The 14674-nt window shown below is 59.9% G+C and overlaps 2 protein-coding genes across 2 annotated transcripts; both read left to right on the top strand.

Annotated features, from left to right (window-relative positions):
• Window positions 1–236: 236 nt before the first annotated feature.
• Window positions 237–2671, top strand: LOC142825971 (natural cytotoxicity triggering receptor 3-like). Its single transcript, XM_075918324.2, has 4 exons — window positions 237–1350; window positions 1466–1585; window positions 1782–1819; window positions 2172–2671. Exons 1-2 carry the CDS (start codon window positions 813–815, stop codon window positions 1582–1584), a joined length of 657 nt encoding a protein of 218 aa, XP_075774439.2. The 5' UTR covers window positions 237–812; the 3' UTR covers window position 1585; window positions 1782–1819; window positions 2172–2671.
• A 937-nt stretch (window positions 2672–3608) lies between these two features.
• On the top strand, window positions 3609–8038 carry NFKBIL1 (NFKB inhibitor like 1). The gene is made up of 5 exons (XM_075918295.2): window positions 3609–3743; window positions 4414–4700; window positions 6033–6145; window positions 7206–7320; window positions 7414–8038. The coding sequence occupies exons 2-5, from the start codon at window positions 4424–4426 to the stop codon at window positions 7989–7991; spliced, it is 1083 nt and encodes a 360-aa protein (XP_075774410.2). The 5' UTR covers window positions 3609–3743; window positions 4414–4423; the 3' UTR covers window positions 7992–8038.
• The last annotated feature ends 6636 nt before the right edge of the window (window positions 8039–14674 follow it).

Here is a 14674-nt window from a genome sequence, read left to right as displayed (position 1 = left end):
CACCTCCCCGCATCCGGCCCTCGGCCCCGGCCTCTCGCTGCAGCCATCTCACAGGTGCAGACCACAAAACTTTCCACCGCCCCTTGGGGCTGACACTATCAGAGGAGGCTGAGCTGAGCTGAGCTGGCCCCGCCGAGCTGCCCAGAGAGCAGGGACCATGGAGCAGCTGCCAGCCCTGAGCCCCGTCCTCTGCATCCTCCTCCCCCTCTCCATCTGGGCAGCAGGTAATAATTGAATCCATCCACCCAGCCGCCTCCCTCACCCCCAGCTCCATCTCTGTCCTTCTGTCCATTCGCCCCACCCCTACATTTATCTTTGTCTGCCCATCTGTCTCTCTGCCCATCCCTAGCTCCATCTCTATCCATCTGTCCTTCTACTCCACCCCCAGCTCCATCTTGCTCTGTTTATTTGTCACCCGCAGTTTCCCCGCTGGCTGGTTTCTCCCATTTGGCCTTGATTGACGGGTTGATTGGATGAGATTTTCTGTCTGATACTTTCCCCCTTTCCTCCTGGCTCCCAACGTTCTCTTGGCTGTTTTGACGGTCGCGGCCCTTGGAGTAGATCTTCTCAGAGCAGGGTCCACAAAGACCTGGTGATCCCTTGGCTGACGGGTGACAGCTAATTTACACCCGTCATTTCGCGTGTGTCCTTGGAGGTCTGTTCTCCAACCTGCCCGACTTTACGTTGATCAGCACCCCTGAGTGTCGCCTGCCCTGTGGAGCGAGATCCCCTCATGCCTCTTGGCCAGCAGTGTCACACAGATCTATGCTGAGTGATTGTGTGCCCAGCATCTCTGTGGGCATCCGTCATGCATGCTCCAGGCAGTTGTTGGGCGCGTGTGGAGGCGGGAGCCCAGGGCTGTGAGCAGTCGCACGTTGGGAAGGAACGCCAGGCCGCTCAGGGGTCGGGTGGCTGGGGCATCTCCATCCCTCTCGTCCTCATTTTCCTTTGCAGGTACAACATTCACTGCCCTGCCTTCCAAAGGTCTGAAAGTGCATCAGAGCCCCCGCGCCCTCCAGGCATCCCCCGGTGACACCGCCACACTGAACTGCTCCTTCCAGAACCCACAGGGCAGCACGGCCAAAGCGACCTGGACCAGAGGGCTGGGAGACATGGTCGTGGGGCTGGGAGACATGGTTATGCTGGATTCAGCCCACCCCTTCTACACAGGGCGGCTCAACGTGTCCCGCCTGGATCTGCTCCGGAAAGGGGAGGCTACGATGACCCTGCGGGATCTGGAGCCACGGGACTCTGGCCTCTATTGGTGCCACATCAGCATCCTCCGGGGAGACAGCGGGACGGGACAGGGCACCGAGCTTAGCGTGACAAGGAGGAACCAGAGTGACCCAGGTGAGGGGGATGGGGCAGGGGGCTTATCCCCTCTAATGGGCGCCGATCCGGTTCCAGGGCAGGGAGGGGCTGGCTTAGAAGGGGGAATCTCCTAACCCTCCTCTCCATCCCCCAGATAAAGGACTCTACCCCATGGAGTGTGGCACCAGAGAGGTCCTGTACCAGGTCTCTATCGCCCTGGGACTGCTCTTCATCCTCATCCTGGTGGTCGGCCTCCTCCTGAAGAGATGCTGAGGTACCAACCCGGAGTCTCAGTGAACACAGCCAAGTGGCCAGCCGCGGTGGTCCTGGCCGGGCTGTCTGTCCACCCTTCCCTGGTCCCCTCCGCAACCTCGCCCATCCCCTACATCTCTGCTGCTTCTCTCCTCACCCCAGTCTCTGTCACACATGGACACTCCTCTCTTTTAGCCTTCCTTCCTCTCCCTCCACAGCGCTGCCCTGCTCACAGCCGCGCCGGCAGGAGCCCCAGGTGAGATCTCAGGCTGGGCCCTCTTCCAGCCGGTGCTTAGTCCGGTCTCCGGGTACAATACAGTGAGCGGAGAGAACCCAGGAGTTCTGGCTCCCAGCTCTAACCACTACACCTCACTCCCTTTCCAGAGCTGGGAGAGAACCCAGGAGACCTGCCTCCCGGTCCCCCTATTCTAACCACTAGCCCCCACTCCCCTCCTGGCGCCAGGAAAGGATCCCAGGCATCCTGGCTCCCAGCCCCTCCACCCTGGGGTAACACTGGGGGATTTGGTCTCTGGAGCTGCCTACATGAGCCAGAATTAAGTGACCAGATCTGGGCGACAGCGTCCTCACTGAACCTCTGTCCTGCACAGGGCCAGGGCAGCCGGGGGGCTGTGGATACCCAGGGCCTGCACTATGCAGAGATTAAAGTCAAGACCCCGAGACGCACGGAACAAATTTCCAACCACGCCCAGCGACGCTGAGTCTATCCACCCCAGCACCAGCTGAGTCCCTCTCACCCAGCACCTCGCAGCCAGGAGGGCTTTCCTCCCTACCGAACACGAGCAGGAGGCTGTAATTAACACGGCGCCCGGTCCCTCCTCGTAACTCAGCACGAAGAGAAACACGAGTTCCCCTTGGCCTCCTGGTGGGGCTGGAATTGGTCTGAGCAGCTGACGTGTCGGCTCCCCTAGGCTGGAATTGCTTAAAGAACGTGTGTGTTGTGGGGTGGGGTGTGTCTAATAATTAAATAATTTCTCTGTGCGAAAAATTGTTTTCTGATTTTTTTTAAAATGTGTTTTGATGATAACTTGTAAAATTGTTTATTCAAAAGCTCAGCTGTTTGTCTTGGGGAAATCATACTTTTTTTAATAAAGGGTAATTTGTTTTAGAAAATAATTTTTGTCCCGTGACAATGTGAGATTTCTTCGCTGTGCCCAGAAAATGAATGCCTTTTCTTAAAACTGGGGGGAAAGATTTTCTCCCATCGTGCAAATGTGTTTTGTATGTGGGGGGAGGAAAAAGAAGGGGAGATGCTCTGTTAAAAAACACTGGGGAGGGAGAAGGGGAGCCAAGAAGGTGGAAAATACATTGAAATCGGTGGGGAACCTGGTCTCTGATGCCCTCCCCACTTGGGGTTTTCTCCCACCTCCTTTCCCCTTCCCCACTGATACCAGACCCCAAATTGCCCCCGGAACCTTCCAACCGGGAGCCTGTTTCCCACCCGGACGCGGTGAAGGTTTGGACACTACTATGGGCAAGTCCTTCCGTGATGCTGGGTGAGTTGAAGCCAGTTCCGGTCTGCTTCCGCCCCTTCCTTGGACCCACTTCCGGTGTCCCCCACCCCCGTGTGGGCGTTGATTCCCAGTCTCTGGGGCCTGTTTTATACTCAGAGGGACCCAACGCGGCCCGGAAACCTCCCCCCTCGTGTTTCCCACCCGGGCCATTGAGAGCGTGGCACCCCACTGAGGGCAAGCCATCTCTGGCTAAGAGCCTGACGCCACATCCGGTGCACTTCCGCCCCGCCTTTGACCCACTTCCGGCGCGGCCTCCCTCCCTCCCCATTCCCCCGGCGGAACCAAATACACCCCGGAAGTGTCCCCTACCGGACCCCAAAGGGGGTGGAACCGACAGTGTGGGTAAGCGCCCCCTATTGCAGCAAGCGGCCTGACGCCACTTCCGCGCCACTTCCGCCCTCGCTCGCCCCTGCCTTCCGGTTTCCCTCTCCCCGGTGACGAAGCGATTGGATCGATCCGCACCCGCTCCCCCCCCCCCCCCGCACGAGCCCCGCCCACGCCACACTCGGGGGGGGGGAGGGACATCCTGAGGTCACTTCCGCCCTCACTTCCGCCCTTCCTACTGCCCAACTTCCGGTCCGCTCTCTTTTCCCTTCCCCCCGCCGCGGATTCTACGGCCCGTTCACAGCCCCCCAGCCGGCGGCCGCGGTGAGTCCCGTATCCTGGGGGCGGGGGCTGGGAGGGGTGGTCAGGGGGTCAGGAAGGGGATGTGTGGGTCGGGATGGGAAAGGAGACTTGGGGGCACAGGGAAGTGGAAGAGGAACTTGGGGGGGGTGGGGAGGAGATCCTGGGGGGGCAGGGGAAGGGAATATGGGGCGGGGAAGGAGGACTTGGGGGGCAGGGAGGGGAAGGGGAATTTGGGGGTGGGGAAGAGGGACTTGGGGGGCAGGGAGGGGAAGGGGAATTTGGGGGTGGGGAAGAGGGACTTGGGGGGCAGGGAAATGGAGCAGGGACTTGGGGGGCAGGGAGGGGAAGGGAGACTTGGGGGGCAGGGAGGGGAAGGGGGCGGATGTGCAAGGAGACGGGAGGAGGATTTGGGGAGCAGGGGGGACGCGGGAGTCAGCAGGGGGAATGGAAAAGGGTCCGGAAGTGGAGCAGGGAGGGGCAAGGGGCACTTGTGGGATCCGGGGGGCAGGGGGTGGGGAAGGGGGACCCGGGAATCCTCCGCCGGTATTTGGGGGACAGGAGGGCCTGTAGGGGTGGGCAGGGAGGCGGCTGGGGCCAGCGGGGGGAGGTAAGTGGGGCGCTGCGGGAGGTGGCGACCGACTCGGGTACTGGCACGGGGCTGCCTCACCTTATCTCTCCCTCCCCCACACAGCCCCCCCCCCATGGCCGAGCGGCACCAGCGCCGCCTCTGGCGCTACGTGGCGTCGGGCCGGCACCGGCGGCTGCGCTCGCTCCTGGCCCGCCACGGGGCTACGCTGGACCTGGACCAGCCCGGGGGCCACAAGCGCCGGCCCCCCCTGCACGACGCCTGCGCCCGCCGAGACCCCGCCGCCGTCCGCATCCTGCTGGACCACGGGGCCAACCCCGCCCGCCCGGACCGGCGCGGAGACACCGCCCTGCACCACGCCGCCCGGCAGGCTGCCCGCAAGGGCCAGCGCGGTGAGCACCCGCCCCTGCCGTCCCGGGGGGCCCCGGGGTCCTGCTGGCTGTCCCCGCCCCGAGCGCTGGCTCGGCTGTCCCATTGGCCAGTCCCCGGCCCACCGGGGTTGGGGGGGGGCGGTGCTTGACGGGTGGGAGCAGCGTGCCCCAGCCCTGAGCCGTCTCCCCCTCCTGTCCCCCAATCCCCTTCTCTGAGCCCCCCCAAACCCGGTGCCACTTCCTGCACCCCAAAGCCCTTGTCCATGGCCCCAGCCCAGAGCCCACACCCCCCAACCAGAGTCCTCACCCGCCCCAGCCTGGAGCCCCTCCCACACCCAGATCCCCCCGTTTAGAGCCCTCCCTCCAACCCCCCGCCTGCCCGCCCCCCACTGTCCTTGGGCAAAGTGACTTCTGTTACGTGATCTGACCCCTCCGTATCGGTTCACGTAACAAAAATCATTCCGCACACGGGCCCACACAATCAGAGGGGACCCTGCTCCGCCCCCTTCCCAGAACTGGGGGGAGAACCCAGGAGTCCTGGCTCTCAGCTTTCTACTCCCCCCACCCCTCCAATCCCCACTCTTGTTTAAAATGCTGCCACCAAGTGCCTACGCCCTGGGGGGGGGGGGAGGACGGGAAAATGAGGAGCGGGGGGCCGAGGGGTGCAGACTAAAATAGGGCACTGGGACCTAGGCGTCCAGCTAACATGGAGCTTTATGCAAAGGCCTGTGCCTCAGTTTACCCCACCAGCCTCCCTTTTTGAAAGCAGAAGGGACCTTCTCCATCCCATTGGTAACGGGGACCCCGCCGGACTAGTGTGGCGAACGCTCGTTCCAAGGCAAAACGAAACGCTTATCATTTTGGTTGAATTGTAAAATAAGCAAAAGGGGGTGATAATTGGGGGGAGGGGTTAATTGTGATGTGAGGGCCTTGCTCCAATGTGCCGATTGCTTCTCTGTAACCAAGATGTCCACCTTGTGATGTGTAACACAAGGCAAAAATGGATAAAAAATTAAGTGCAGCGTTCGCCAGGCCGCACGTTCTTACGCCAAGGCCCAGACAGAAAGGTGCCCAAAACGGTTGTATATCCCCATCGGCACGGAAGCGGTCAGCACATTAACGGCTCTAAAACAAGGCCAACGCCTGTCAATTAAAATAGTCATGTTCGAAACCGGCAAAAAAAAACCCACCCCCAAAATAACAAACCTCCGTTTAAAGGAAAAACCCAGCGGAGCAATGCAACACGTGCGAATCCCAATGGTAAAAAATACGATTTAGAAACCCCTCTGCTTTGCAATCCCACATGGTTCTTATAAGGGCGCACCATTCATTTTTCTCTTTCTCCCTCCCCAGTGTACGAAGTTCTCTTCGCCCCACTGCAGAACCACTGTCCCGGGGCCATGGGGATCCGGAACCGGGCCGGGGAGACACCCAGGGACCTGCTGGGGGCCATGAAGGAGGAGCAGGTACCGATTTGGTCCGCATGGGGGGGGCACTGTACCGTAAGGAGCAGGATGGGGGCTCAGCCCGGAGGCCAATGAGGTCGGAGTAGCGGCCCCGGAGCCTCCACGGGGACGTGAGTTCGAAGTTAGCGCTGTCCCTTCGTGAAAAGCAGGAGTTCAGATTCGGCAGGCAGGGAGGACGCACCGCTTATAAATGGGAAGTTGGGGGGTTATTTCTGTCTTAGTGGGTGCCAGAGACCGTATGAAAAGCACACCGGGAAGCTATCCCCCCGGGACAGACAGAAAGGTGGGACAGCCCGGCTCCATCAGAAAACTAAAATTAAACCCACCCCAAAATGGAAAAGACGGGCGGATGTTTAACGCCTGTTTTGCCCCTACCTTACCGAAAGTGAAGGTGACCAGATATTTAATGATTTTGTGCAATTTGGGGCATGGGACGGCTGCCGTCTGAGGAGAGATGAATCAGATCTGGATTTTTTTGGCTTGAAAGAGAGGAGACGGAGGGGGAGATGGGATCAAGGTCTATAAAATCATGACTAGTGGGGAGAAAGTGAATAAGGGAAGGTTATTGACTTTGTTCCCATCACACAAAGGCGAGGGGTCACCCAAGGACATGAAGAGGCAGCAGGTTTCAAACAAACCAAATGGAAGTTTTTCTTCACGCGGCGCACAGTTAACCTGTGGAACTCCTCGCCAGAGGAGGTGGTGCAGACCAGGGTTCAAAACAGAGCAAGATAGATTCATGGAGGTTAGGTCCATCCAGGACCTAGCCTTGTTGCGTCCCTAGTACGTTTTGTCCACAGAACAGGGGCAGGGCGGCGATTAGCCGGCGGGGACGGTCGGGGCCGCTCGGCAGAGAAGCCGCTCGATTCTCCCCGCCCCCTGAAGGCAGGATGGGTCACGGGGAGAGGGAAGGGTTCCTCCACATTGGGTTGAGATGTTAGCAAGAACACAGCTCCAACGGGACCCGAGCAGTGGCTGAGGGTGGGTTGGCCGAAGGCCTGGCCGGTCTGGTTTAGGCCCTGCCCGCAGCGGTTCCCTGATGCCTGGTGACTCTCCTCAGCTGCCTCCGGAGGAAGCCGAAGACGCCGGCGGGAACCGGGACGAGGACTGGGCTTGGCGCCAGAAACTCCTCGGGGAATGCCAGGACGAGTACCAGGCGTTTTGGCGCTACGAAGGTACGGCCACTGGGGCCCCTAGAGGGGACCGGCCCCTCCCCCTCGGCCAGGAGCACCCTCCCCTAATACCCCCCTCGTCTTCTCTCCCGCCAGAGGATTTCTGCAGGCCCGACCCGGACCCGGAGCCCTACGAGGCGTGGGCAGAGCGCATGGCGCGGGAATACAGCCGGAAGGGCCGGAAGGGGGCGGGGCCTGGCCGTCAGGGGGCGGGGCCTGGCCGTCAGGGGGCGGGGCCTGGCCCTCACCTCCCCGCCCACGGAGCCCCGCAGGCCACCTCCCAGCGCCCCCTGGCGGCCGAATCTCGTCTCTACCAGGAGCGCGCCCGCACCAAGAAGGAGGAAGTCCAGGCCGCCAAGCGGCAGCGCTACCAGGAGGGCTGCGCCCGCGTCTTCGCCCCCGACGCCGCCCGCCCCCTGAGCTACCAGGACATCCCCTGGCCCAGCCCCCAGGGCACCGTGGCCGAGATGGCGGCCGTGGCCCTGCTGGGCACGGACCCTGCGGACCGGGGGGCCTATCGCCGCCAGCTCCGGCGCCAGCAGGCCCTGTGGCACCCCGACAAGTTCGCCCAGCGCTGCGGGGGTCGGCTTGCCGAGCCGGATCGGGACCGGATCCTGGCCACCGTCACGGCGCTGTCCCAGGAACTCAACAGGCTGGCCGAGGCGGCCAAGTAACGCGGCCGTGCTGGAGAGGTGTCAATAAAGCTGGGGGGCTGGGTTCAGCCTGGACTCCTGGGGTCTCTCCCTGGCTCGGGGAGGGGACGGGAGTGGGACCTAGTGGTTAGAGCAGGAGGGTCAGGGAGCCAGGATGCCTGGGTTCTCCCCGGCTGTGGGGGGGGGGGGTCACAGTCAGTGCACTGCTCCCTCCCCTTAACTCTGCCCCACGGGGACCCCCAGCTCTTTGCCCTGAGAACAGAACATCTCCTCTCCACCTCCCATCTGCTTTCCCTGGACGCAGCTTCCGCAACCCGTCCTCAGAGTGTGTCCTTCGTAGCCAGGAGCCTCAGCAAACCCCCAGGGCTGGGGGGGCGGGACTGAGGAGTGCTGGGGTGCAGGAGTGGGGGGCAGGGGCTGCGGTGCGGGAGCAAAGGGGAAGCCCCCTTCCCCTCAGGACCCCACACAAACATGGGCGAGTTTCGCTGGGGAGAGGCCGGAGGTGGAGAAACTTTTCCCCTCCCCAGGTTTGCCCCCAGCCCTTCCCGACTGGCCCTGGATTGGGAGCAGGGGCTAGTGGTTAGAGCAGGGGGGTGCCAGGATACCTGGGTTCTCAGGGGACCCAGAGACCACTGGTGGGGACCACCCGGCTTGTCCCTCCTCTGTGTCCTCTCTTCCCATCGGCTGGTCTCCCGTGCCCCCCTTCTACGGCTGCCCATCCCCATGGCGTCCGGTCTCTTCCGTTGCCTCCTTCACTCTTCTCCTCCTCCTTCCCGCTGACTCGTCCGTTCCCTCTTTCCACATCTTTCCCCATCTCTTTTCTTCCTGCCCTTCCCTGGCCCGGCCCTTTCCCCGTTCCTCCTCTGCGCCTTTCCTCCGTCACCCGTTTCTCCTCCTCCCTGTTTTCTTTCCTTTTCTCCCAAATGCGCCCCCCCCCTCCGGCCTTTCTCCCTCCCTTGGCTCCGTTGCTTTCCTTTTCCCCTGTGCCTGCCTGCTCCCTCCTTTTCCCGCCGTGCATTACGTTTGTTCTTTCTTTGCCTGCCGCCGCTGCTTTTCACTCGCCTCGTTTCTTTGGGGCCCGTTCTTTGCTCTTGCTGTTTTTCCCATTTTCTTTCCTTGGACGCCACCTTCTCCCTTCACACTCCTGTCCCCAGCCCATCCCCCCAATCGGGATGGCCCAAGAGGAAACCGCTGACCTGCCTTTGGTCACACCGTGAGTGCCGCAGCGGGGACGGAGTGACTCGCGGGCAGGAATTCCCGCTGGGCGCTGGGGTCAGAGCCACAAGCACCCCGGCTCCTGCCCGGCCCCAGCAAATGTCTCCCGTGGCCAGCGCCTCCCGGACTTCAGGGCCGGCCTAATGCCAGTGGCTCCGGCTTCCTCTGCTCCATTTGTGCACACCGGGACTGCACAGTCTGCATCCCCCGCCTGCTGGGGTGAGTGTGGGGCGGGAGTGGGGGACACGGGGGGGTGAGGGGCACTGATGTGGCTTGGGGGAGGTGGAGTGAAGGGCACTGGCAGGGCTGGGGGGCAGGGGCTGCAGGGTGGGAGTGAGGGGTACCAGTGGGGCTGGTGGTCAGGATCAGCAGCACTGGCAGGGCTGTGAGTCGGGGTAAGGGACACCAGTGGGGCTGGGGGCCAAGGGCTGTGGGGTGGGAGTGAGGGGCACCAGCAGTGCTGGGGGGGTAGTGCTGTGGGTCGGGGTAACAGGCACCGGTGCAGCTGGGGGTGGGAGCGAGGGGTGCCTGCAGGGGGGTAGGGCTGTGGGTCGGGGTGAGGGGCACTGGCAGTGCTGGGGGGGTAGGGCTGTGGGTCGGGGTAACAGGCACCGGTGCGGCTGGGGGTGGGAGTGAGGGGTGCCTGCAGGGGGGTAGGGCTGTGGGTCGGGGTAACAGGCACCGGTGGGGCTGCGGGTGGGAATGAGGGGCGCCGGCAGGGCTGGGGGTGGGGTAGGGCTGTGGGTCGGAGTGAGGGGTACCAGCAGTGCTGGAGGGGTAGGGCTGTGGGTTGGGGTGAGGGGCACCGGTGGGGCTGGGGAGTGGAAGTGAGGGGCACCAGCAGGGTTGGGGAGCAGAGGGGAAGCAGTTTACAGCCAGATGTCCAGGTGGGGAAGCACATCCAGATGTACCAGGGTAGCCAGATGTGCACTGACTCCTCCCCCCCCCCCGCCCCCCATGACTCCTGGTCCCTGGATCTCCAGTGGAGGATCCAGCAGCTGGAAGCTCTGGGTGCTGCAGAGCCAGGCGGCTGCCACGAAGCCCGTCCCGTCCCCGGGGATCCCTGCCGAGCCCTCCGGCAGCTCCCCTGGGCCATGGGGAGATTTGCCCCCCACGGACTGCTCCCCCGCCACCCCAAAGACCAGCCCCTCACTGTCAGGGTGGGGTGGTGAGTCTGTCCGGCTTGGAGACGTGAGCTGAAGGAACGGGGGGGGGGGGGCCGTTCCCCCACCTTCAAAGCCTTCTGGCTCTTCCTCGTCCTCCCCCAGCCCCCTAAAGCTCCAGCCCCCAACCCTGCCTCCTAACACCCTGTGCATGCGCCTGGGAAACAACCTGCTTTGGGTGGGAGCCAATTGGAAAACGGCCAGCTTCCAAAGGGAAGAGGCGGTAAAACTTGCCCCTGTGGCTCAGCGAGCTAAAAGCTGGTAGTGTCTTTGAAGCTAAGTAGGGAGTGGCCTGTTCCTAATGCTGGAGGGGAGACCTGATTGGGCTGTTTGGGAGTGTGGAAGGGGAAATGATTGTGGTTTGCTGCTAAGCAGGCTGAGAGATGTTTGAGCCTTTGGAAGGGAGACTGAGCCAGGAAGTTATTTCCATTCTCTGGTAATTGGGTCTTTATGGGACAGTGCTAATTAATTATCCCTGTTCCAGGAAAGTTGCTGTTGAGGTATTTATGATCTTACTGATGCATTTCCTAGTGATCTATCTATTTATTTGTCTCCTGCTGCTCCCCCCCCCAAAAAAAGACTGTGCCCCACCCCGGGCGGAGGGGGAGGGGGGCAGAACAAGGCCTGTGCGATGGTGAAACTGAGGCCCAGGAGTTTTTCTGGTCGGTGGCTCAGTTCTGGGATCCTGGGCATGGGGAGGGGGTGGGGTTCGGTGCCAGAAGAGGGAATGTGGGGGGCACAATGAATACAGACCCACACGAATCCTGCGACCTCGCCCCCTCTGTGTTTGGTCACGGTTGGGTTTATTGATGGGGCAAAGTTGTCATAAAAACCTCCTGAGTGTCCGTTTTGTGTTGGTCACTTGGTGTCGCACCTGCCAGGGGACACTCCCGCCCCGCTCCCTGCCCCCTAGCTCTGCCATGGGGCAGCCCTGACTCCCAGGGACGTGGGTCGGGGCTGGAGTGTGAAAGTGGAGGGTGTCGGTTGCAGTTGCGGGAAATGGCCACTGGGTGGCGGCAGAGTCCAATGTAACCAAGCCAGCAATGAACAGGGAGGAGGCGGGATACCAGGGTAGATGGGCACATGGGTCTGACTGGGGTAGGATGGAGGAGGCGGGATACCAGGGGAGATGGGCACATGAGGCTGACTAGGATGGGAGGGAGGAGGCGGGATACCAAGGTAGATGGGCACATGGGTCTGACTGGGGTAGGATGGAGGAGGCAGGATACCAAGGTAGATGGGCACATGGGTCTGACTGGGGTAGGATGGAGGAGGCGGGATACCAGGGTAGATGGGCACATGGGTCTGACTGGGGTTGGAGGGAGGAGGCAGGATACCAGGGTAGAATCACAGAACACTAGGACTGGAAGGGACCTCGAGAGTCATCGAGTCCAGTCCCCCGCCCTCATGGCAGGACCAAATACTGTCTAGACCATCCCTGAGAGACATTTATCTAACCTGCTCTTCAGTATCTCCACAGATGAGGATTCCACAACCTCCCTGGGCAATTTATTCCAGTGTTTGACCACCCTGATAGGTAGGAACTTTTTCCTAATGTCCAACCTAAACCTCCCTTGCTGCAGTTTAAGCCCCTTGCTTCTTGTTCTATCCTCAGAGGCCAAGATGAACAAGTTTTCTCCCTCCTCTTCATGACACCCTTTTAGATACCTGAAAACTGTTGTCACGTCCCCCCTCAGTCTTCTCTTTTCCAAACTAAAAAACCCAATTCTTTCAGCCTTCCTTCCTAGGTCATGTTCTCTAGACCTTTCATCATTCTTGTTGCTCTTCTCCGGACCCTCTCCAGTTTCTCCACATCTTTCTTGAAATGCGGTGCCCAGAACTGGACACAATCCTCCAGCTGAGGTCTAACCAGCGCAGAGTAGAGCGGAAGAACGACTCCTCGTGTCTTGCTCACAACACTCCTGTTCATACAGCCCAGAATCAGGTTTGCTTTTTTTGCAACAGCATCACACTGCTGACTCATATTCAATTTGTGGTCCACTAGAACCCCTAGATCCCTTTCTGCCGGACTCCTTCCCAGACCGTCGCTTCCCATTCTGTATGTGCGAAACTGATTGTTCCTTCCTAAGTGGAGCACTTTGCATTTGTCTTTATTAAACTCCATCCTGTTTACCTCAGACTATTTCTCCAATTTGTCCAGATCATTTTGAATTCTGACCCGTCCTCCAGAGCAGTCGCAACCCCTCCCAGCTTGTATCATCTGCAAACTTAATAAGCGAACTTTCTATGCCGATATCTAAATCGTGGATGAAGATACTGAACAGAGCCAGTCCCAAAACAGACCCCTGCAGAACCCCACTTGTTAGACCTTTCCAGCAGGATTGTGAACCATTAATAACGACTCTCTGAGAACGGTTCTCCAGCCAGTTCTGCACCCACCTTATAGTAGCCCCATCTAAGTTGTATTTGCCTAGTTTATTGATAAGAATATCATGTGAGACCGTATCAAACGCCTTACTAGAGTCTAGGAATACCACATCCACCGCTTCTCCCTTATCCACAAGACTCGTTATCCTATCAAAGAAAGCTATCAGATCGGTTTGACATGATTTGTTCTTTACAAATCCGTGCTGGCTGTTCCCTATCACCTTGCCACTTTCCAAGTGTTTACAGATGATTCCTTAATTACTTGCTCCATTATCTTCCCTGGCACAGAAGTTAAACTAACTGGTCTGTAGTTTCCTGGGTTGTTCTTATTTCCCTGTTTATAGCTGGGCACTAGATTTGCCCTTTTCCAGTCCTCTGGAATCTCTCCTGTCTCCCATGATTTTCCAAAGGTAATAGCTAGAGGCTCAGATACCTCCTCTATCAGCTCCTTGAGTATTCTAGGTGCATTTCATCAGGCCCTGGGGACTTGCAGGCATCTAACTTTTCTACGTGATTTTTAAGTGTTTTTTTTTAATTTTACCTTCTAAACCTTCCCCCTTCCCACTAGCATTCCCTACGTCAGGCATTCCTGCAGACTTCTCGGTGAAGACCGAAACAAAGACGTCATTGAGCATCTCTGCCATTTCCAAGTTTCCTGTTACTGCTTCTCCCTCCTCACTGACCAGTGGGCCTACCCTGTCCTTGGTCTTCCTCTTGCTTCTAATGTATTTATAAAAGGTCTTCTTGTTTCCCTTTATTTCCGTAGCTGGTTTGATCTCATTCTGTGCCTTTGCCTTTCTAATCTTGCCCCTGCATTCCTGTGTTGTTTGCTTATATTCATCCTTTGTAATTTAGATGGGCGTGTGGGTCTGGCTGGTTTGGGAGGGAGGAGGTGGGATACCAGGGTAGATGGGCCCATGGGTCTGACTGGGGTGAGAGGGAGGAAGTGGGATGCCAGGGTAGATGGGCTCATAGGTCTGACTGTGGTGGAAGGGAGGAGGCCGGATACCAGGGTAGATTGGCCAGTGCATCTGACCAGGGTAGGAAAGAGAAGGCAGGATACCAGGGTAGATGGGCCCATGAGTCTGACATGGGTAGGAAAGAGAAGGCGGGATACCAGGGTAGATGGGCCCATGGGTCTGACCAGGGTAGGATGGAGGAGGCGGGATACCAGGGTAGATGGGCCCATGGGTCTGACTGGGGTAGGACAGAGGAGGCGGGATACCAGGGTAGATGGGCCCATGGGTCTGACCAGGGTAGGATGGAGGAGGCGGGATACCAGGGTAGATGGGCCCATGGGTCTGACCAGGGTAGGATGGAGGAGGCGGGATACCAGGGTAGATGGGCCCATGGGTCTGACAGGGGTAGGACAGAGGAGGCGGGATACCAGGGTAGCTGGGCCCATGGGTCTGACCGGGGTAGGACAGAGGAGGCGGGATTCCAGGGTAGATGGGCCCATGGGTCTGACCGGGGTAGGACAGAGGAGGCGGGATACCAGGGTAGATGGGCCCATGGGTCTGACGGGTAGGACAGAGGAGGCGGGATACCAGGGTAGCTGGGCCCATGGGTCTGACCGGGGGAGGACGGAGGAGGCGGGATACCAGGGTAGCTGGGCCCATGGGTCTGACCGGGTTAGGACAGAGGAGGCGGGATTCCAGGGTAGATGGACACATGGGTCTGACCGGGGTAGGACAGAGGAGGCGGGATACCAGGGTAGATGGGCCCATGGGTCTGACCGGGGGAGGACAGAGGAGGCGGGATACCAGGGTAGCTGGGCCCATGGGTCTGACCGGGGGAGGACAGAGGAGGCGGGATACCAGGGTAAATGGGCCCATGGGTCTGACAGGGGTAGGACAGAGGAGGCGGGATACCAGGGTAGCTGGGCCCATGGGTCTGACCGGGGTAGGACAGAGGAGGCGGGATTCCAGGGTAGATGGG

This window comes from Pelodiscus sinensis, chromosome 19 (assembly GCF_052426305.1).
Source record: "Pelodiscus sinensis isolate ZL-2025 chromosome 19, ASM5242630v1, whole genome shotgun sequence".
In the NCBI taxonomy this organism is placed as follows: domain Eukaryota; kingdom Metazoa; phylum Chordata; order Testudines; family Trionychidae; genus Pelodiscus; species Pelodiscus sinensis.
This window is presented reverse-complemented; position numbering and strand designations above follow the sequence as displayed.

Coding starts and splice junctions, on each gene's coding strand:
- LOC142825971 (XM_075918324.2), top strand. CDS start 813: ATGCTCCAGGCAGTTGTTGGGCGCGTGTGGAGGCGGGAGCCCAGGGCT. Junction 1,351..1,465: donor GAGGAACCAGAGTGACCCAG/GTGAGGGGGATG, acceptor TCCATCCCCCAG/ATAAAGGACTCTACCCCATG.
- NFKBIL1 (XM_075918295.2), top strand. CDS start 4,424: ATGGCCGAGCGGCACCAGCGCCGCCTCTGGCGCTACGTGGCGTCGGGC. Junction 6,146..7,205: donor GGGCCATGAAGGAGGAGCAG/GTACCGATTTGG, acceptor GACTCTCCTCAG/CTGCCTCCGGAGGAAGCCGA. Junction 7,321..7,413: donor GGCGTTTTGGCGCTACGAAG/GTACGGCCACTG, acceptor CTCTCCCGCCAG/AGGATTTCTGCAGGCCCGAC.